The following is a 22,803-nucleotide window of genomic DNA, read 5'->3' as shown; positions in this document are numbered from 1 at the left end:
TTGAAGGACCAGTTTTATTGACATCATTGCTCAAAAGGACTTCATACAAACCCTTTTAAACCCAGACTCCTCTTGTGACACCAACCCATTAAAAATAAAGAGGTCCTTTCTTCTTAATATCAGCTCTTTTTCTTCATGGCATACATTTATGCCAAATGTAAAATGTTTCAGTATTTATAAAAAACAAAAACAGATTCATTCAGTTTTCTTTTAGACATATGTGCAGACAAAACAGTAAAGTCCAAATTTGAACAAACATTCATCCAGAAACCATCAGCAAACTAAAGGCTTTACAAACATTTAGAAGCAACAATAGAAAATTATTGTTTAACTTTGAAATATAGAAAAAAAAATTATAATAGAAAAACGATTTTTCAGGAAATTATTCCATTTTGTCTGAACTTAAAAAAAGAGAAAATTCAAAATGATGTTCCTGGGATAATATCGAAATATTTTCAAAGGTTCAAAATCCCATTACCAATATGCAACAATAAACTATTTACATCAAAGCTTCACAAACTGAGACGCCCTTTAATTGCAGTATACAAGCAAACATTTTTCATCATGCAGAGCGGACAGTTTAACTGATGACGTTATGGAGTGACGCAATAGTCGAATATTTTATTGCCAGAAAAAGAAAAAAACACAATGAAATTTTCTATGTAGACTTTAAATAAAGTCATTAAGAGAGTCAGAAGTTCTGTGTTAAAGTCCCAGGTCATAAACTGCTTGAATATTATCTTTCTTCCAGGCTCTAATCAGCTTTTCGTTACCTTTTCTTTAAGAAATAAAACAAGCCCAATTTTATTATTCCTATGTACAATCATAAAGAATATGCGTATAACATCAGTGCAGTTAACACTGGAGAGAAAGAAGCTGGTTGGTCCTCACTGGACAGAACTCGTTAATATAAAAGAGTATATTTCATCACAAGAAAAACTTCACAGGTTTTTTCTTTTTTTTACTTTTTGCTGTGAAAAGAGAAATATAAAAAATTGAAAATGTGACAAAATACAAACAAAATATCTACAATCATATTTACAGATATTAAATAACATAAAAAAAACCATACATGATTAAAAGTGACAGCTAATGTACGAAACTGGGACGTCGAGTTCCAAAATTAGTTTAACCCAACCTCCCCAGAAAATATATTTATATATAAATTAGCAAATTAATATAAAAAAAAAACAACCTTCAGCTGCATTTTCTAATCTTTTGAATTAAGTTTTTACATTTCAAGATGTAGAAATATATTTTAACGAAAAAAAGAATTGGCAAAAATAAAGACTGAAGCAAATCCGTTGGCTCTTGAAATATTCAAACTGCTGTGGCGCCATTTTTAAATTCATTTGATCCGATATCTGGGCTAAAACTCAGCCTGCATTCCTAAAGTGTGTGTTTGCTGCAAAAAAGATCAGAGGAACTTCATCTCATTCCATTTAACATTAAAAACAAGAAAGAAAAAACATCTTGAATCTTTTCTTAAAGTTATTTAACCCATTCAGACCCTCAGACATGCAGCCGCCTAGACATTTTAAAATGGATTATATTTACATCAAAACGTGAAGGGAAGATATGAGTAGTTACTTTTTTTAGCTTTTGAATAAAAGAAAATTTGATTTATGTACTTTTATCAATCAATAAGTACATAAATAAGTGTATCATGTCTTCTTTTATTCGGATTAGGTTCACTTCATTGCCTTAAGCTCCAAAATCAAAGTTTTTAATCCTGACTGCTCCAAAAAAAAACAATTTCCATCATCTCAATCAACATTGATGCCATAATTTCTTCTGGAAGCCTGCCTCTCTAAACAGAGATGCTCTGTTTTCTGTGGTATGCCAACAGGGAAAAGTGATTCAACTTTGAAGGGAAGATTATAGAAATGTCTCTGAGGAACCCTGGAACGGATCAGAACCGATTCCTTTTCATGTGCCAGTGCTGCTCTCTTTGTTTCTTATTTTTAGGTATTGGTAAATATGACGAATGAATCCAACTTAGTCTTTTCCCAGTCCTTTCAGTACCAGTAACTGTTGGAATACAGACAAACGTTCAGATTTTAATAGCAGCTTTGTTGGATTTTAACCGTCTCTGAAACGTTTCTTGTTCAGTGAAGAGATTCAAAAAAGAATCTCAAACTAAAGTTTCCTTTTATTCTTCATCTGAGCCACCAACCTTACACCTCTCCCACCATCATCATCATCATCATCATCATGTTGATGTCTGTTCAGACTCCTTCTGATTGGCTGATCAAGTATTCTGGGGTTTGTGTTCGGGCGGGTAGAGGCTGCCTGGGAGATGGGGAAGAGGACGGGTGGTGCTGGTGGCGCCCTCTGAGTGAGGTGTTGTTGCCATGGTGATGGTGGGGGCCATGCGGGGAGGAGGGAGGTGGCGGGGTGGGGTCACGGAGAGATGGAGGGACGGCGGAGGACTTGATTGGGATGATGCGAGTGTCCATGACTTCGCAGTCCACCTGCATCATCATCTCGTAGCCCTGAGACGAGTTGTAGAGACTCTCTGAGGAGGATGAGAGCAAAAAGTTAATCAATGAGGACAGAAATGGCATCACTTATGGTTCTTCAGATGTTTGAGACGTTCTCACCGTTAACGGACATGGCCGGCATCACCAGAGACATTTTAGGCCGGGTGGTTTTGTTGTGGCTGATGGCAGGAAGTAACAGGTGGTCCTGTAAAAAGGAAACATTTTCATTGGTTATTATTTGGCATTTAAAATAAAAACTCAATTTGTTGCTGAAATATTTTCTTACCCTCCTGAAAGACACAACGTAAAAGGTGTCCTCTCTGCGGTCGATGGCGTCCAGGAAGTCGCTGTAAGTAACCTCTGGACCGGGAAGAACCCTCAGCTGACTGCAGAGGAACCAAACGAGATCAGAAAAATTAAACTCTGAAAAATCTGTTCACCAATTAGGACTTTAAGAAAACAACATAACATGTTTGTCTGACATGTTAGAAACTTTAACATTGTTACTTTTCAGAGACTAATTCTGCGTAACTCCAGAAAAAAAAACTTTTTTTCTAAATACATCTATAACCATTTTTACTAAACTCACAGCCCAACAATAAAATCAGGCACCATTCGTCAAGTTTAGAAGATATCTGGTTTCTAGTCTCAGAATAGAAAAACATCTCTGATTTTTACTCATCAGAAAATGATTTTCAGAGCCTTACCAAGACAAAAGAGACCATACTGACTTGAAGGCTGAGATTAAGCCAACAGCTTAACTGAATAAAAAATACTCAAGATTAATATTTGCAAAACTTGATCTTCCAAAGTAGTATTTAAGTTTATAAAGTAAAAAAAAACTACATCATATTAAATAGCATTTTATTGTACCTTTCTATAGAGCGGTGAGCCTGGATTGGCAGATATCTGGAGATGTTTGCCTTTCTTAGCTGAGCTTTCTGTTTGAAAAGAAAGACAAAACAATCAGATTAACATAAAATATATATATATATATTTAAAAAAGGTATCAGACTGAAGTAAGAAATAAAAAAAACTTTATAAACAAACCCTGTTAAAGTGTAGTAATATATCTTGCAATGCCTCTATGTATTATCTTAAGAGTAAAATAATATTTAAAACAGAAAGCATCTATATCTGTTTGCAGGTATTTCTGCAAAATTTTAATCTTTTAAATCTTTCTGCTTTAGCTTTCATGTTTTTATATTTTAAGTCTCTTCTGTGTTTCTTGTAAAATGTTTGACAACCAAAAGTATGTTTTTGTCTTTGCTCTAGATATTTAATTCAGTCTTTTTTTTTTTTTTATAAAGTGGTTAAATAAAGTTTTGAAACAGATACATTAAAAAAAAAATCAGATTTATGGACATTTCTCACCTGAGTGATCTTTGCTTTTTTCACTGTCTTTGGTTTTCCTCCAGACTTCTTCCGGTCGATCTGATGCCGATGAACCCAACCTCTCAGCTCATCTGCAAGCCTGGAATGACAGATATCCTTCAGTTTAATTTGCTTAATGGTTTGTAACCGCAATGAAACTAGCCTTACTCCATTTTAAGATATTTATTAGACAGTTTCTGTATAAAAGATTTCTTGCTTATTTTATTGACATCATATGAGGAATAGAAAAAAGTAGAGTGGCTGCCTATCTCATTAAGGACTGTTTAATATGAACTAAGCTACCGGTATATAAAACCCCAACAGACTACAGCTTATCCCTATTCTAAGCAGCAACATAATTAGAAACCGCTGCTGAGGAGTAATTCATCTCTCTACATTTAACTGTGATCATGTCTCCATATTTCGAAGGGTTTGGACATAAGTTTATAGATCTTTCTTGGAGAGGTGTAGAAGAATATGATGATGATAGACATTTGATCCAGAGCAGGACCGACCTGAGAGACTCGGAGCGGTTGAACTGTCGGCAGTCTGAAGAAGTGAAGTATCGCTCTATGTCAGGCAGGACCAGGTCCTTCATGTCACTGAACATGTCACTCAGGTTTCTGCCCCACAACAAAAGACAACAGTAAGAAAAACTCTGTTAGTTACAAGATAAATAGCCCTCTTTGTTTTCAAATGTTTGATCTTTTTTTAAATGAGGTTTCCTCAAATTTAGCCTGTAAAACTTTAGCTGAGGAACACTTTGCTCCCTGTGCAAGAAGTGATGGATATTATGGATAACCAGCTTTACTGGCTATACTGACTAAAGAATGTGCTGCTAACAATTCTGGAAAGCTATGATCTACAAAAAACACTCAAAGCATGTAATGAGAACATTGACACCAAACTTAAAACCACCTCCCAGCATTTAACTGCGGCTTGATAAAAGGACTAGAGTACTAACATACATAAGAAATTGCTTCGATTACAGAACTTGAAGGACTGAAAAATACAATTTTCATTATTTAGCAAAATGTGCTAGGTCCTTCAAACTTTTCAACTTAAACATCTTTATTTTGTGAACTGATACAATCAGATTAAATAAGAGAACTCTCAACTAATTTAGTAATCAATCGCTGTAGTTTACTGTCGTATTTCCTGTGGTTACAGACTAATTTATCAGCGTGTGTTTGCCTCACCGGAATTGATAAGAATCTGGAGCGTATCGCTCTGCCTCTCCTCTCTTCCACTGCTCGTCTCCTTCAGACTCTTGTTTCTCCAACTTGTCCTCATCCTTTGTGAGAGGCTGAGCTACAGCCGCCTGTTGCTGCTGCTGCTCGATCTCCAGCAGCCGGCGGCCCGTATACGACACCAGATCTTCCTGCAGACCCGTCGACAGCTTCCTGTCTGTGATGCTGCAGACAAACGGCAAAGCAGTTCAAATCAATACCTTTAATAGCTAAAAAAATTTAATTAGGATAATGATTTTTTTTTTGTAAAACTGATGAATAAAAACAAAGAGAATCCAATAAAAAATAAAGACATCTGTAAGGACAAACATGAATGCTAAGCAGAACCATGAAGGAATACCTGACAGGACCAAAGCTGAAGGTCATGAACAGCAGAACCACCATGACACACACAGCTCGCTTGTTGCTTGCAGAGTCGCCATTCTGAAATATAAAAGAAATATGAAAATGTTTGCTGTTTGCACATAACTCCTTTAATTAACAGGCTCAACAGGTTTAAATGATTTGACAGTTGGCTTTTTTTGTGTGTTTTTTTAACTCGGTGTCCTGGTCCTGTCATTCAGGTTTCTTCGTTTATCACAGACATCTTCCTCTCCCTCAGCTGTGCAGGTCCAGCTCCCGCAAAGTAAACAGAAAATTGCTTTCCTCGTTTAGATAAAAGGAAGACATTTTAAACTAAGCTGCAGTTCTTTCAATCCTCAAGTTATATTCTGTGGTGTGTTTGTTAGTTTATTCAACCATTTATTTATTTATTCAACTCAAAATTGGCGTTGGATCCCTTTTTACCTTCACTTAAAAAGAAAAATGTTTCAAATCTAATTTTAATTAAAAAGAAACCATTTTCTTTGAATGGATCTTTTCCACAATATTCTACCTTTTCTCTTATCCGTCTCCATCTACTTTTCCCCTCTGATTGCATATTTCTTTTGTCTCCACTCACCTCCTTTACTGCCAGCCTCTCCCTCAGCGCCTGGTTCTCCCTGCGGAGTCGTTCGTTCTCCTGCTGGGCCTCCCTCAGCTGAGCCTCCAAGTTCTGCAGATATTCCTTCTTTTTCTTTCTCGACTGGCAGGCAGACTCCCTGTTCTTGATCATCCTCTGCTGCCGCTTTAGCACCTTCATCTGCACAGAGAGGAAGATAAAGGGAGAAAAAGGGATTTGGGAGTTAATAAAAAAAAGGGGAAGAGATCAATTCAGCAGCAGGAGGAATGAAAACCTTGATCATATAGAGTTTATAATTAAACAATAATGTTTGCATTTATTTGGATCCCAAGCAAAAAGTTAAGTAGCGTCTATAAATATAAGGATGTTTATGAACTCCTCTGGTGTTGATGTTTGGCGCACTGAATGACAGAACAGAAAAATATTGAAAATGAGACTCAAACCCAGCAGGTTTTGTTTCAGTAAACATTATGAGTCATTGCATCCTCCTACTTACATCAATATCGTTGGGGTTGTTGCTGGGTAACGGTGTTGTTGCCGGGACGATGGGTTTGCTGGTTGAGGAGGCAGTCGGACTCGAGCAGTGCTGGGGGATGCTCGGAGACACGGGCTCCATTTTGACGATGGCCGGAGTCGAACTCAGGCAGACAGACGGAGAGAGGACGACTGGAGGGGGAAAAATAGGTTAATGAGCAGAGAAAAGCTAATTTAACTGAATTTAAAAAGACAAAAACATGAAAATTAGTGTTCCAAAGATATTTGTCCTGTACTTTACATTAAACATGGTTTCAATAGTAGGTCAGAGTTTGGTAGTTTGGAACAGTAAAGATGTTTATTCTTTAACAAAATAGAAAGTAAAGAAATAAAAATAAATATGAGGATAACATCATCCTACCAGGTCGGGTCTGATCCATGGAAGGGAGCCCCTGCAGTATGAGGGTCTTTGCTGGTGGGGGGTTCTGGGGGACGGGAAGCGTGGCGACACACAGAGGTCTGGGCTGGATGGGAGGTTTGGTGCTAAGGATGGTGCTGGCTTTTATTGTTGCAGTGTTTGGCAGGACTGAAAAAAAAAAGTTTTAGATTATATTTCAGAAAGAACTTCTGCCTTTCTGGCCCTACTTTTAAGTACAAGCAAGAAAACATCTTAAACATGCAGCTCAGGTAGCGCAAAGAACTGAAACAGCAGAGAAGCTTATCGATGTATTAGACCTTTTTAAAATTTAATATTATAAAATATCCTTAATAAGCAGTATTTAGTAATAAAATTTAGGAAATTAATATCATATTTCTTTTTACTAATCAAAAATGTACTAAGCATCGTTCAAAATGTAACAGCTTTATTACACCAAAGATAAAAAAAAATATATAATAAGAAATAAAATTCAAGCAAGTGCTAACTTTACAAATCAAGCAAACTAGATTATGCAGAGAAAAGAAAACAAGTGTCTCCTCAAAGCTGGTTGCACACTAAGAATAAAGCTATAATGGAAAAAGCTTTTTGATATATTAACTTTTTATAATGCTAAAGAATTTTCTATGATTTTATCTAATTAAAACTAAATAAAACCCTTAAAAAATATCTAATTCACAAATATACAGATGACTAATTAATGCTCATCTTTAGGGCTGCAACTAACGATTATTTTAAAAATCGATGAATCGGACGATTATTTTTTCGATTAATCGATGAATCGGACAAAAAATATTTTTTATATTAACCTCTTTATTCCAAAATAAACATTTTAGACAGAGCAAACAAGCACACAAGTACAGGTTGCTCATTAACTGTACTGGTGCAATATGAAAAATAAATGTTTGTGTTAAAACTACGCAAACTTACATGAGAAATGTAGCTGTACATCCACAAAATATAGGGTACTTTGTTTCATAAAGCGCAAAAAAAGACATTTTTGTTTTTAAAAGCCCCTAAGGGGTTCAAACAATAGGCCCCCCCATTTCAACAAATTAGTTTTTTTAGACTAGAAGAGTTCTGCCTTTTAAGACAGGAAAGTATAGCAGTTAAAGTTGCTGCTTGAGAAAATACTGAATCATAGAGATAAAAATAGCCCTGTGATTCAAATTATAAATTGTATTTGGAATAAAAATGAGAGAACTAGGGGTGCTAAAAAACACATCCTCCAAAGACAGATATTTACATGGGAATGTGGCAGATAATTAATTGACATATTACTGATCTTGCTGGATTTTATTCTGCTTTACTTCCATAAATTGCAGGATCTTCTTTACTTTAACTTTGCCAGAAGATTTAAACTTTAAAAGCCTTGCCCTCATAATTTGCAAGTTAATTTATTTATAAAGAAAATATAAACGCTGCTTAAGCTAATTCAAATGAAATTAAAGGTAAAATAAGTAGCCAACCTTATCACTGTCTGTAACCTACTAACACGGTAAGGAAAGCATCAGATGAGCTACCTGAGAAACTAACGTTACGTTTCCCCACTTTAAAACCAAACAAACATGGTGCTTCCGTGCCATGTTCATTTCTTTTGAAAAAAGTTGCATGTTATCACTTTTTTCGCTTTACAAAGCGCAGGCTATTTTAATTATTGTGATCAATTTGCGCCGTCAATCCCGGTGCATGCGCGCTTCATTTGCAGTCTGGACGCTGAGGCTGACTGCAGCGCTGAGAGGGACTCCTGCGGGAAAACGCGGTTGGGGTGGGGGAGGCGCCCCACGGCAGAGTAGGAACGATACATGCTTTCACGTAAGAGTCTCCAAAAGCCGCCAGTGACACCGTAAAAAGTCACCAGATTTGTCGCTAGTCGCTTTTTTGAAAAATAGTCGCTGGAGGGGTCTGAAAAGTCGCTGAGTTGGCAACACTGCACCTGCGGCGCTGACTCGCTCTGCCTTTTTTTTTTTTTCTTCCTCTTTTAGTCAAGAGGCAGTGATGACGGCGCGGCGGATGACGCAATAATCGCGCGACACAACTAATCGATGATGAAATTCGTTGCCAACGCTTTTAAAAGTCGATTTTTATCGATTTTATCGATTCGTTGTTGCAGCCCTACTCATCTTAATTAACAGAAAGGCTGGATGGGTGAAGCCTTATGATAATATAGAGATCCTTCACAGATAGATTAAAGAAAATAAATTAGTATTCAATGCAATATGAGAATAGAGAAATCCAGGTAAACAAATTCAAACTGTGCTGAAGTCTCTATATTCAATAGTTTCTGTAAAATTTGTTAATTTAGATGCATTTATATGCAAGTTTAATGTGTGTATAATAAATAAAAACAATCAAATGTGGTCTCCAACAACTTATAGGCTGATGTGCTGCACATCTTTGAAGGCCCCTGGGTAGAAAAGTGAGAAAAGTTCCACTCAAAACTAATCTCTTTATGCAGTCAGTATTAGGTTACAGCCCGCTAAAGACCCTCCATCTACAGAGGGATTCCCACACCTATACAGTATTCCCACCACTGTGTTTGGGCTACCCCAGGGTCTGTGTACAGAAAACCTCCACAGGTGAGGATTAGAATACAGAATGAAAGGCAAACTAAGCTCCTCATTCAGGCTTTAGCACCAACAGCTCAAACCTGATATGCTCAGAGAAAAAAAAACCTGCTGCAGACCAAGAGCATAAATGCCAACAACTAAAACGTAAGGGAGTATCCTGGTTTTCGATTTGCATGCACAAAAGGTGTGTGATGGTAACGTAATCCTTTTGTGGTGCCTCACAGATACTATGGTGTCGTTTTTCTTTGAAGAGTCTGTATAGTTTAAAAGTTATTGCATACCTGCAGTCTGTGTCTGGATTCCAGTGATGACTGCTGGGACGGATGTTAACGGTGTCTGCAGCTGTGTCTGTGTAACTGTGGGCACCTGGGACTGCGACGGGGGTACTGCTGCCGTTGCCACGGTTACCTCCATTGTCCCAAGCGGTGGAGACAGAACATCTCCGTACATGTAGGGAGGAGTAGGAGGGTTTTCAGCTTTAATTGTAACCTGAAAGAAGATGAGACGATGAGACAGCAGCTCGATGCTCTGATCTCTACTCTGCTGATTCATACAGCCATTTAAAGAAACATCCTATGGTTGTTTATAAGTTGTTTTTTAAGAGGCAATAAACGGCATTCTCATTATTAGTCAGTCTGTTTTGTGCAATGAAACTGCTTCCAAAACAATTAGAAAAAGCCCACCTTTGGATCGGGTGACAAGGTCGAACACTCAGACTCCAGCGAGGAAGCAGGAGAGGGAGGCTCGGCCTTGACCTGGAACACTGGATATAAACACAATCACTAAGTACCTGGTAAAAAGCACTTTTAGTGGATAGGATAGATTAGAAAATAAAAATACAACTTACACATTTCCACAGGTAGAGGCTCGGTTAGTGCCATCTCATTTTTCATCACTGTGGTATTTCCTGTAGAGAACGGAAACACAGACAGAAAAGCAAAGATTGAAGTGGCTGTTATAACAAACTGCATCATGACTGAAAAATTATTAGCATAATAAAGAAATACTTGCAGCAAATTAAAACACTGCTTTTGTTTAAAAAACGGGCCATGTAAACATGTCAGCTAAAATAATATTTTACTACATAAAGGTAATTAAAGGCCATTGAGGATAAAGAGGCAAAACTGATACACTGGTACAAAAGGCGTTTCAGTGATTGCTGTAACATTAATAGCCACGTTTATATGGACATTAGTAATCTAAATAAACAGATCAAACTAAAAATATGTCAGTGAGAATATTCAGAATTGATTCAGCAAAAAGGAAATGTAATTGAAATCTATCTGAGGAGCGATTTGAGCAATTGATCATCCATTCAGCATGCATGCAAACGGTCAGAATTGAGTTATTTTGCACTGGCCTGAGTGTGCATGTGCGTCAATGTGTCATTTTGAGTACCTCTGGCTATCCATCACCAGAATATTCTGATTGCCACATTTACATGAAATATTCCTAATCCAATCTTGTATCCATATAAACAGTAAGATCCAATTTATTTTATTTTTATCCCAAAAACTTTTTAGTCCGATCATGAAATGTTTCTATGCTATCATAGCTAATAACTACATGTAATCGAACGAACCCCTGTGTCAATCTTTTACCCACTGCTGTTATATAATGTTGACACTGAAGACTGTACACAATATTTTTTTGTTTGTTGCTGTTTTTACTGACATTTAATAATAATATACAAGAATAAAGCTGCATCATAAAAAAGGAAAACAGGATTCATCAAATTGCACCATCACTGTAATATCAACACTGATGGTAGATGAAATATATATTCCCTAAACCTTTTATTTCAATGATCACATTGTTTCCTCTGGTCCATGAGATGTGGCATCCAATCAATGAATCTATTTCCTCTGTGAGCATCAGTTCCCATGAAATTTAATTCAACTTCCTAAATATATTATTATTATGTATATTTGCATATGGAGAATGAATACAGTGTTTCTAAAAAATGATACTCTACTAAGCAGCTATGCTGGATGTGCAGTGGGTGAAGGATTTATCATCCATGTAGATAAGATGCTCAGGTAGACGGAAGCAGATCAATCGTACATACAGGATTTAGACATTTAAGATATTTTGGCTTCAAGAAAAAATAAATAAATAAACAAATAGAGAAACTTTGTTTTGTGAGCTTAAAAATTAATATAAAGACATCAGCCATTTCAGCTGAATAATTTTGGGACATAAAAGAATAATATAACAATATAAAAAGTAGAGAAAAGCTTCATCTCTGTTAAACTGAATGCTTTGTTAGCATAAATTCAACATAGGAAAGGCAGTGTTACTAAAAAAAAACATATTTTCCTTTTCCGGGTTGGTAATTCTCAGCAACCTGGCATAACGATTCAGCCCACAGGATGTGAATTAGAGCACCTGCAGAGGTAAACAGAGGGACTCTGCGTCTAGTAGCTGGAACTTTCCACAGGCTGGACCAATGAGAGTGAAGCGTCTCAAGTTTCAGGGACATTTGAAGCGTGAAACTAAAATGCTAACTGATGCGATAGGAGGGCTCCGTCCTGAGAGCCATAATCGGTCGGATGGTGTGTACCTGTGAGAAGGTTGTCGTCAAGGTATCGCCATGGCGACGTGCGGTTGTCAGGATCGAGGGTGAGCACAAGGTCATTGTCAAACTGTGAGGAGTTGGCAGAGAGACAGAGAGAGGGAGGGATGCAAAACAGAAGAAGTCAGGAGAAAAGGAGACCAAACTGCAGGGTTAGTTTTGATGAGTGTGAGTTTTACTCAGCCATAAAAAACAAACAACATGCCCCCTCTGCACCCGGACCCTTCATCCGTGTAGGCGGCTTCAAATTAATTCATATTGCTTTCAACTTGTGAAAAACCTGGGGCAGGTTTGAGAAAACTAAAAACTAGATGGGTTTCAAATTTAGATGCAGAACTCACAGCGAGTGGTACAAAGAGATGGGTTCTGTATCTTTATTTTAATAGATTCTTGGAGATTTAAACAATCTATTGTCTACCATTTATTTAGGATTGGATTGAGGAAGCAACAGCTCCAAGAGGAAAGCCCAGGCAGCAATCTCCCCAGGTAAATCCTGCCGCAATATTTGGGGATCCCGACGCATTTTCAGGCAAGACAAGACATATGGTGCCTCCAGCAAGTTCTGGGTCTTTCAAAGAATCTCCTCCAATTGCCCAGGAAACCTCGAAGAGAGGCTCTCAAAGGAAAATCCTGTTCAGAAAACTACAACCAGTATTAATGACAAATGTCCAAGCCACACCGGGAACAGGTCTGACTTTGTGTCAAAAAAATTCATGACATGGTTCTCCTTGTTGAGAACAAGGATCCGATGGCCCAATAGCCAAACAGATACCCATAATGCTGCAGCAACCTAACTTAAATACTTCAGCAGACATGTGGGCCTTCTCCAGATACACAAAAATAAAACAAACATGTAGACTGGACAAGCATGCTGCCATGAACCCCCCTCAGAGAATCATTGAGAGTAGAGATATAGGTCTCACCACTGCGGCCAGAAGGAAAGATACAAAGTCCCTCCTGGATTGAAGGCCAGCTAAGAAGTTTCCTCTCCAAACCCTCAGAGTTAACTTTCCCAGAGAGGCCAAGATGTGTGATCACTTGATTAGCTTTTTTTGAAAGCTTTTTAATAACTGGGACCACAGTCTCCAACTCCAGCAGTGTTGTATCAGCCTTCCATGTGACAGTGAAGAGATTATTTCCTCCATCGCCTGCCACCAGAGAGCTGTTTAGGTCGACCATCTCTATCAGTGATGGAATCACTTTCTCTTGAATCATCAGGCTCTGGCTCCACTGGGGCATGAGGACCGGTTAGAGGAGATTATCTACATCAAATATTTGATAACTTTACTCTTTATTTTAAGACAAAAGGCCAATAGGAAAAAGACACTTAGACCTCTGTCTTTCATAATTCCTCATCGCTGTTAAATTAGGATGTCAATATTTCTTTGCATTATCAAAAAAAATAATACTTTCCAGCACTTCCTTTGAATATTTTAACATCTTAGTCAAGATTTGGATTGCCATGTTGTTATAATGCAGTTCAGAGGTTCTCTGTAAATTGAATTATCATTCATTTATTAGGGGATTTTAAAAAAAAAAGGAAAGTGGATGTCATGGGTGAAACTTAGAAACATAAGTTAACTTGTTATTCCAGAGAACAACTGCTTAATGTTTTCATATCTTTCTTTAAATTAAGAGTTGTTTGGGTGTTCCCATTAAGGAAAAGGTGTGAAAAAATTGTGACATTCTTAATTTATTCTCAGATATTAGTCAGCCCTAAATATTAATTTTGATATTATTTAAAACGAAGCTTAAAATCTAAAATACAAAGTGTAATTTAGCTTACATTTATAGGTTATAATGGTCTTTATATCTAAAACAATATCTTAAAATGCATAAAGGGTGTAAAAAGAAAAAAAAAAACAACAACGGCCAATTCATTTTATTTTAGAAAATCCCTGCAATAAATGTAAAACTGCTTTCAGTCCTGCTTGTACCCTGGTAAGACGTAATACCAGTCACTATGCAAACTGCATGAGCAAACTGAGAATAGATTGTATCTAAACCACCAGTTAACCATTTCCTCTACTCTCTGTGGTTTATTTGACTTCTAAGACACTGTTCTACATTTAGAACCACGTCCCACTCAACAAAGATCAAGCTGTTAATGCTGCACATTTAAGCAGGAAGCAGAGCAGCACTGGTAAAAGAAACAGACTTCATGACAATTTATTCCTCCAACACCTTCAACCAGTAAAACCAGAGTAAAAGGGGAATAAATGGCAACATAACAACTTCCTGCAGGATTTTAATGAGCCACTTGAGCTGAGACATATTACTACTATGCACATGATTGTCACTTCTTAAAGCATCCTGTGTCTCAGCATAAGTTTGGTATCAGTGCTGCAAGGCACATGAGAAAAAACTTTGCACGGGTGGTTAAAACAACACAGGATATTGTGGGATGCAGTCTGCTAGACCCTGACCTGGTTTGGGTCACACAAGTGTAGAAAAGGGTCAGACCCAATGCCACAGTTCCACTTTGTGGAAATACTCTCTCAGTACCACTAGAAAATAGGCTAAGAGACACAATTTCAAAATTTGGTGAAACTGAAAAGCCGTGAGGCAAAGATGGATTTTCATGTCCGTACCGAAGGTTCATAATTCAGCCCCTGACCGAAGTCTCCGTCCTCTCCTTCCTCCATGCTCTCGCACTTGAACAGACAGGCATCTGCAGAGGAGACAAGATATTCAGCACATTAGCAAAGCAGGGATAAAAACATCGGCAGATGATGAAGCAGAAAAAAAGGTGATCAAATCTGTTCCTTCATTTGCATTTCAGAACTTGTAAAACCAGTACTTCTGAAACATAACCAAAACCGTTCAATAAAGCATGAAGGTTCCATTTTCAGCCAACAGCAACACCATGAAACTATAAAAGCTTAGATACAAACAGGTGGAGTCAAAAAACTGAAAGTGCATGCAAATGCTGTTTCAGATGTGAAACCTTAAGACAAAGTTTAAGGCAGCAGATGAATATGTTACTGATAACCTCAAAGGGTTTGAGTTGAATTATCTGTCAGGGGTTGACGTTAAGGATTTTTACCACTTGCCCTTGGGGCAAGTGACTTTCACATTTCATTTGCCCAACACAATTTTTACTTACCCAGTATAATGTTTGAAATATACAGTTCATAATATTCATTTTTGTGTATATATCAATGAAACATGTTTGTTTTTTGAATGTTTTTTAAATGTTCCGCCATCTGGCGGATAATCACCCGGCTTTTTCAAATCAGGTGCCTTTTTTAAATCACACGAGAATGTGTACAAAACAACAAAAATGGCACCGGCAATGCTCTGGGTCGTTTTCCATCAAATGTCATTGATTTTAAAGTAAATTTGAGTGATAAATAATTTTGTCTTGCGATCATTGCGCTTGCCCGGCAGGCAAATGCAATGAAATTTGTACTCTCCCAAAAATAAAAACTACTTGCCCCCCGGGAGATTGGGCGATGGTTAACATCATCTGTCTCTCTTCTCACAAACAGGTCAAAAGAGGAACAAGAGCAGTTTGGTGGCTTTGCAGAACTTGGAACAAATCTTAATAGTGTGGCAACACCCGGATGGCTTTTTATATAAATAATTTAATCTGCTTCATAGACGGGACTGATCTTGCAACTGTTTCTCTATTTTGTTGAATTTAAAAAATACAAACTAATAGTTTAGAGTTCCCAGTCCCAATAACAAACCAAACCCTATAACTTGAGACCTTAGAGCAGCTCTGTTTGTTCTCCATATGGCTGCAATTCATGTGAACCACCTTTAAGGTTGCAGCTTTCGAATAAACAGTAGGAAGTCTGAATCTAAAATGTGCATCTCCTCCTTAAATGACTCACAGAACACAGTACAAAAACTATTTATAGTTTTGAACATATAAAATTGCAATAAGAAAATCTCACTGATCCCAGTAGGATTTTAAACCATCATGGGAAACTTCCAATCAAAAAACAATAAAATACATCTAAAAACGTTCACATAATCATTTTTGTCCTATAATTTCAGCAATGTTCATCTGTGCTGCCTTTCTTCTCCTATCTATGGATTCATTAACATTAACGCTAACCATCAGAAATTAATCAAAGTTAATGGTGTTGCTATTTTTTTATATTTTTACTATGAAATTCAGTGTTTAATTATCTAGCTAAAACTAATACTTAGTATTAATAAAACAAATAAAGATGTCCTTAATTCAAATTAACAGATGAGTTGTTTATATAAACTGTGATAGAGGCACAACTTTTACTTGTCCATGCCCTAAGAAGCGCCAGCGATTGAGTCATAAAAATGCTTATGAATCAGAAGGAAAAGAATAAACGATGTCTTTGTAAGGTTTCATTGTTCACAGATGCCATGCAAACAGGCTCTCAGGCAGAGTTAAACAACGTAGATGTTATTATAACGTCCGTATAAAACTCAGTGCTAAAACATATTGTAGATAAATATTTTAACAGCGAACTATAAGATCACATCAGCAGATATGAAAACAAGTTTCTCTTGGAAGTGATACGCTTGCTCTGTTGTCGGTAAAAACAAACTCCAGGTTTCATTTAAGTTGGTTTAAGAATGCTACCTCTCCTGAAAAGCTGCAAACTGGACTTCAAAACTAAAATAAACTAGTAACAAACAAACTGTTACTGTGATGAGATCTTGTAAGAGAGCAGCAGATTTTAAAACAAAATCTGCAACTTTTGTGATAAAATCAAAAAGACATTGTTATTATTATTACTATAATTATTATTAAGGTCAAAGAACAGCTAAAAGTAAATCATTTTTAAAGCTTTTAAAGCCATTGAAAACTCTTATAGTAGCAATGATTAAAGACATCATTAATAGTCTATGATCAGTAACCATTCTTTAAAAAAAAGCAATTACTAACTGGAAGTCAACTGCATATTTTAAATGTTTTAAAAACCTGTAAATGTGCTTTTGAAAGGAGTCCGTGCAGCTGAACTGGCCCTGCTTTGTCAATCATCAGTCATCGTTCACCAACCCTTAACCTAGTTTTAATCATGTTTACCGCCTGACTAGAAGGAAAGAGCAACAGCTTTTATCCTTTAGTCCACATCCAGCCATAAATCCCTACATTTTGACTGTAAAATGCACCTAAAACCCTAAACGACCTGAGGGGGAGTGTGTAAACAGAGATACACAGAGACAATAGTCTGTTCTGATCCTTTAAAAAAATCCTAAACAAATCTACTGACTAACTTGGAACAAATCTTTATAGTGTGGCAACGCCAAAATGGCTTTTTATATCAATAACTTAATCTGATCCATAAACGGGACTGATCTGGCAACTGTCTCTCTATTTTGTTGAATTGAGACCTTAGAGCAGCTCTGTTTGTTCGCCATACGGCTGCAATTCATGTGAACCACCTTTAAGGATGCAGCTTTAGAATAAATAGTAGGGAGTCCTAAACAAATCTACTGACTAATGCTTTATAAATTGAAGCTCAGACCCTATCAAAACCACTGACTGAAAATACAGATAGCCGCTCAAGTCTGTCTGAGCTTGGATGAAAATTGATTTGGTCTACATTCACATTTGGTGACATACATTTTTATTCCAGCTTAGAGCTAAAATATATCGCATGACTTTAGTACTGTCATAAAAAATAAAAATAAAAAAAGCCACAAATAGTAACATTAAAGCAGAAATATTGATTTTAGCAATAGCAGAACATATGTTATAAGAACTTAGTTGTAGTCCTGAAATATTTATTCCTTTTATAATTTTTTTCCGTTGGTATGGCAGAACATTTTAGTTACATCTTTCACCATACTTGGTATGAGGTGTGTAGGCAAATCCCACAGTGTGATTCATTCTGATTAAGATGGAGCTTACTAGAGGAAAAAAAAAACTCTAAAAGAAAAACTGTGAAACATGATCCAACTGCTCTGACCCGTGTATGATGACGGTCCATCTCTCACCCAAGCTGGAACTTAATAACACTCATACATGCAAAACTTTTGGCCAAGTTTGGACCAGCTCCCTGATGCATCATTTAGGACCCTCAGCTCTCAAGTTAGTCAGCAAGGTCTGCTACTGGTTTGCAGGTGTTGCTGGTAATGCTGGTTTGCCACTAAGGTGTGAGAGCAATAATTTACTCATAGCTGAGTTTGAGGTTTCAGCTGCATTGCGCAGCACTGAAAAACAAGCGAACCGGCTGCTGGTGAATGGTGGATATTTGGTGTGATTTGGCCGCCGTCACACTTTTCATGTTTAGAGTTTTTCTGCAAACTTTGTGGAAATACTCTCTATCGATCTCCATGGCCACCCTTTGAAGGGTGCGTCATCTGGCCAAAGATGTGAAAACGTACATTTTTGAATGGTGAGGCGCAAAATGACTTGCTAGATTCAACCCAGCGGATGTGCAAAGCAGATCAGCCAGCAAAGCCGTTGGAGTCTATCAAAGTTAGCTCAGGTCTTGCTGCATTTAGCTATAATTTATGCACTGGTTTTATACTAGTTTAACAAACTTAAATCTAAAAAGTCAGAATATATTGAAGGTTTGACGGAAAATGTACCACCGAACCTCTGGTCTCAATATGAGAACAATCCATTTCTTAGTTTTTATACACTACAGCAACCCTACTACAACAATAAAATACAGGAATACTAAATTTAACATCATAAAATTTATTTTGATTTTGATACATGGAGCAATGGCTTACAGGCCCACGACCTCTTTGGGGCCCCATCACGGACACCTCAAAGATCCTCTACACAATTGTGGACTAGGACGTCCCTTTGCATATGCAATGGTGTGAAAAATTCCTCTTAAACCCACCTGATACTAAAGTGACTGACCGCACTTGAGCATATTTATACCACAACACATGCCAGATTTCAACATGATGATGAGATGTTTAAACACGACAACAACAGCAAAGCAGACAGTGGTACTTTTAATTACTATGTTAATAACTATGTATAGTTCATTAGACGTTTGGTTAAAAAATACACTCATATATATATAGTGTTTCAAACCACAATAAAGATCCTAAAAGCACAATGTATCTTGAGTTTTTTTTTTTTTACACTACGACTTGGAATTATGGGTAACCCAGAGCGTAGATTAAAACTATAACCGTTACGTACAATGTGTTAGCGCCGATGGATACCAAAAAGAGGTACTTAAGCGGATTCCAGAAAAGAAAAAGAAGAGCTGCTGGAAGAACAGAAAAAACTTCCCAAAATCAACACGTTCTTTCAAAGAACCGAATAGGGAGAGGTGGACATTGCTGCTACAGTGAGTAAAGATTGCGACCAGGAGATAAATGGAGAGAGCATGGGTGAGGAGGGGGGCTGCTCGGGAAGTCTCCCTAATATAGATAGTCGTTCACGGATGGCCGCGAGTCGGATTAATTGTCCCGGATTTTAGACTCTGCGAGGTGGTGTTTTTTCAATGTGAGTGAGAGCGTGCAGGCAGTTCAATAATTTGTGCACCATGTGCGGATTAAAACTACTGCGATTGCGCAGGCATGAGACAGAGCGGGGTGTGTGTATGTATGGGGCACGTTTCGGGTCGGTTGTCTACGGGGGTGTGGGTTCAATAAGCATCTCTGTGAAATCAGTTTTTGGAACTTGGGATCCAATGGTTCCATTCAAGGCGTGTAATCACTATTTTTCCATGAGTGATCATATACTACTGAGAATTGCATAATTCTATCTTCTTGGCCAATTCATGGAACTGTCGCCGTATCCTGAACCTTTATCACGTGTTGTACTTTATATGGGGCCTACTCAGATAATGTTGTATTGTTGTGTCGTTATGCCGTTGCATGGAGTTAATATATGCTAATCTATGGAATAAAAAAAGTGGCAAATGAGAAGAAGCACCCAGGAGTTTGCAGCTTCTTAGATTTTCAACTTTTTCTTGAATAATGAACACTGGGAGTATAAAACTAAAAAAAAAAACATTTTAGATGGTTGGTTAATGGGTTTAAAGCTTGACATTTGTAGATTGTTGATAAAATTGATAAAATGTTGATAACTTAAAAACAGTAATCTGTTTCTTTCCTACACTATGACTATTTGGGTTTGTTGTTTCTCAAAGAGAAACATCTCAAAAGAGCCAAATGTTTACTTTCTTTCTAAGCAAGGATGGGAGTAGTGCCCAATTTTACCACAATCATTCTAAAAGAGTAAGAAATTTTACATCACAAAGAACTTTATTTATACTTTACACTTAAAGCACTGATTTTTTTTTCTGTTTTTTGTTTGTTTTGTCATGGCATCAGTGGGCTTTATTTCCACAGTTGTAAGACAGGAAAAGGGATTGAAAGAAGGGGAAGAAGTGCAACAAAGGTCTCCCCTGGCAGCTGGGTCAAGGCCTAAAGGCCTCCATGCATGTGTTGCACCATAGGCTACTACACTAAAACCATGACCAAACAAGCCTATAATGACTCCAACAGTTTGTTGAATGAGCTGCAGTTTAAGACTACGGAAGACGATTAGGGCCAAAAAATTCAGACTTCTGATTTAATCTTAGAATTCTGACTTTAATCTCAAAATTCAGACTTTTTTTTTTCACAGATTTCTGACTTTTTTCCCATATTAAACTGAAATAAAATGTGAAAATCAGTTTAATTTTTTCAGTGGCCCTAATCCTCTTCTGTACAAAACAGACATCAAGAGACTCTGCAAAATATTTAGCTCCAAATGACTAATGTATACTCTTTTGATTAGAAATATCGTTAAAATCAAAATGTTAGGCTTAAATTTATATGGTTGGCTATAAGGTGGCATGCATTATTGTTCTGCAAGCTAATTTTGTAATTAGACAGATTAACTCTCATCACTTGTCATGCACACAACTATTATGGATAGAAATAAGTGAGATAATCCATCTTGGTGACAGAGATAGGGACAATCTGATGACGGAAAGGGGAAAAAAAGGAAAATATAGGAAAACCTGCAAAGAATATTTGCACTATCAATAACAATATGTCGGTTGCATGTTATGCTTCATCAACAGAAACGTTTTAGATAATAAACCAGCAACAATCGTTCAAATACTTTAATTTAAAAGCTTTTTTCCCTTATCAATTCTGTTAAGACCATAACCATCGACGAGTGACTAAAATATTGATAACTCTATCAATGGGTTTAGATTGAAGTATTTAAAAAAAAAAAAAAAAAAAAAAAAAGGGCAATAGATTTGCTTTTTTAAAGGAGAAATGTTCAGAAGAGGTTATATAAAAACGTGCAATCACGTTCACAGCCCCTGTGAGCCCGATAAACAGGCACGTCCGGGTTAGATGATAGAGGAAGCAGCTCATAGCAAGGCTATAACCACGTGCGACACAGATTACACTGAAAAAACGAACAAGAAGCAAATATTACTGTTTTATGACTCAGATATAAACATTAAAAACTAATATACATGAGCTGAGAATCGTGTACGCCCTGTCGGCCTCGTCTCGGTCCCACCGTTAGCCCACCCACTTAGCTTTTGAGTTCAATTTCTGGAAATATATCTTTATTTATAGATGGGTTTAATAATAACTTACCCCAATCTTCGCTCGTTAAGAGATTATCGGCGAAGAATCGACTATCCAGGTCAGATAAAAGGTCCGCAGTCATTGCCACAAAGGCGGTGTGTTTGGAAAGCAGGAGTCTGCAGTCCGACGTGATAACAGCAGCTAAACAAACATAGACTCGATAAAACCTTTATCTTTATCCTCAAACTAACAGTTTCTTATCGATTTGTCTACCATTTGCAATATCAAGTACATTAAATTCTTAATTAGAGTAGAATAGGGTTATATTCATGCCCTCTGGTCAAGTTATCGACCCTTCCTTTCGCTTTGCATATGACAGACGAGGAAACGCATTTTCCAGAAGGTTACCGCCTACTTTTGGGGAATCAGCCAATCAAATCAAACATAGCTCTGATTGACAAAGATGAAAGCCAATACAATATCCGAACAACCGTGATTGGTCAGCCAGTAACCCTATAGTTAAACAGGTGGTTGCGGAACACCCTTTTAAAGATGATTCCGTCCAATAGAATTGTTAGATTTTGATTGACGGGAACATTCAACCAAACAACGCGATTTTATTTAGAGTAAACAAAAATAGTTCTGAGGAAATTCACGTGTATTCAAGCATTGCAGCGACACAGCTGGTTTTAATCAGGCTTCACATTGTTTAAAACAATACTGTTTCCAAACTGAAAGTTGTTCTTAATATGATGAAATATATACGAATAATTGTCCTGTTCACAAACAATTTTGAAGCACATTCAGCGACCCTGATATTACATAACCAAGAAAAAAGTTATGCTGCAACTTTTACCAGCTTCTGTATTTTTTCTGTTTGCAGCCATGCCCACTTTGTTACTTTAATTAGTGTGGAAATAAAACATTTGAGCAAAAGTCTAAACAAATATGTGTTTAAAAAACATTCCCATATTATTCTTCTTTTTTTTTTTCCTTATCAAGAGTGATAATTGAGGGATTCTGAATGAGGAAAATTTAGTAAGAAGTAAAGCTGGACAGATGTTTTCTGTATACAGGAGAAAGGTTAATGCATCAAAATATCCTCATGCTGGATGTAGATGTAGACTTAGATGTAGACAGATTTATTTAGTCATTTTGTATACAGGAGAGTAAACAGAAAGAAACTGTGTTTAAACCAGCTCTAGACAATTTTAAATTTTTAAAGTGCAGCCTTGAAAACAGTAATAAATA

The 22,803-nt window shown here is 37.0% G+C and overlaps 1 protein-coding gene across 1 annotated transcript; it reads right to left on the bottom strand.

Annotated features, from left to right (window-relative positions):
• On the bottom strand, window positions 1-21,945 carry atf6b (activating transcription factor 6 beta). Its single transcript, XM_038279765.1, has 17 exons — window positions 21,622-21,945; window positions 14,694-14,773; window positions 12,091-12,172; window positions 10,375-10,434; window positions 10,211-10,290; window positions 9,809-10,016; window positions 6,943-7,107; window positions 6,544-6,713; window positions 6,048-6,227; window positions 5,448-5,530; window positions 5,057-5,272; window positions 4,373-4,480; window positions 3,858-3,957; window positions 3,357-3,424; window positions 2,770-2,869; window positions 2,604-2,688; window positions 1-2,518 (listed from the first exon to the last, which is right to left on the bottom strand). Exons 1-17 carry the CDS (start codon window positions 21,692-21,694, stop codon window positions 2,229-2,231), a joined length of 2,148 nt encoding a protein of 715 aa, XP_038135693.1. The 5' UTR covers window positions 21,695-21,945; the 3' UTR covers window positions 1-2,228.
• Between the last annotated feature and the right edge of the window lie 858 nt (window positions 21,946-22,803).

This window comes from Cyprinodon tularosa, unplaced genomic scaffold (genome assembly GCF_016077235.1).
Source record: "Cyprinodon tularosa strain WSP-4 unplaced genomic scaffold, ASM1607723v1 ctg153, whole genome shotgun sequence".
NCBI lineage: Eukaryota > Metazoa > Chordata > Actinopteri > Cyprinodontiformes > Cyprinodontidae > Cyprinodon > Cyprinodon tularosa.
This window is presented reverse-complemented; position numbering and strand designations above follow the sequence as displayed.

What these genes read in the sequence shown, in the direction of transcription:
- atf6b (XM_038279765.1), bottom strand. Translation starts at nt 21,694, where the DNA reads ATGACTGCGGACCTTTTATCTGACCTGGATAGTCGATTCTTCGCCGAT. An exon ending in GCCTCTACCTGTGGAAATGT is followed by an intron (nt 10,291 to 10,374) that starts GTAAGTTGTATT and finishes GTTTATATCCAG; the next exon opens with TGTTCCAGGTCAAGGCCGAG. An exon ending in AATCCAGACACAGACTGCAG is followed by an intron (nt 7,108 to 9,808) that starts GTATGCAATAAC and finishes TTTTTTTTTCAG; the next exon opens with TCCTGCCAAACACTGCAACA.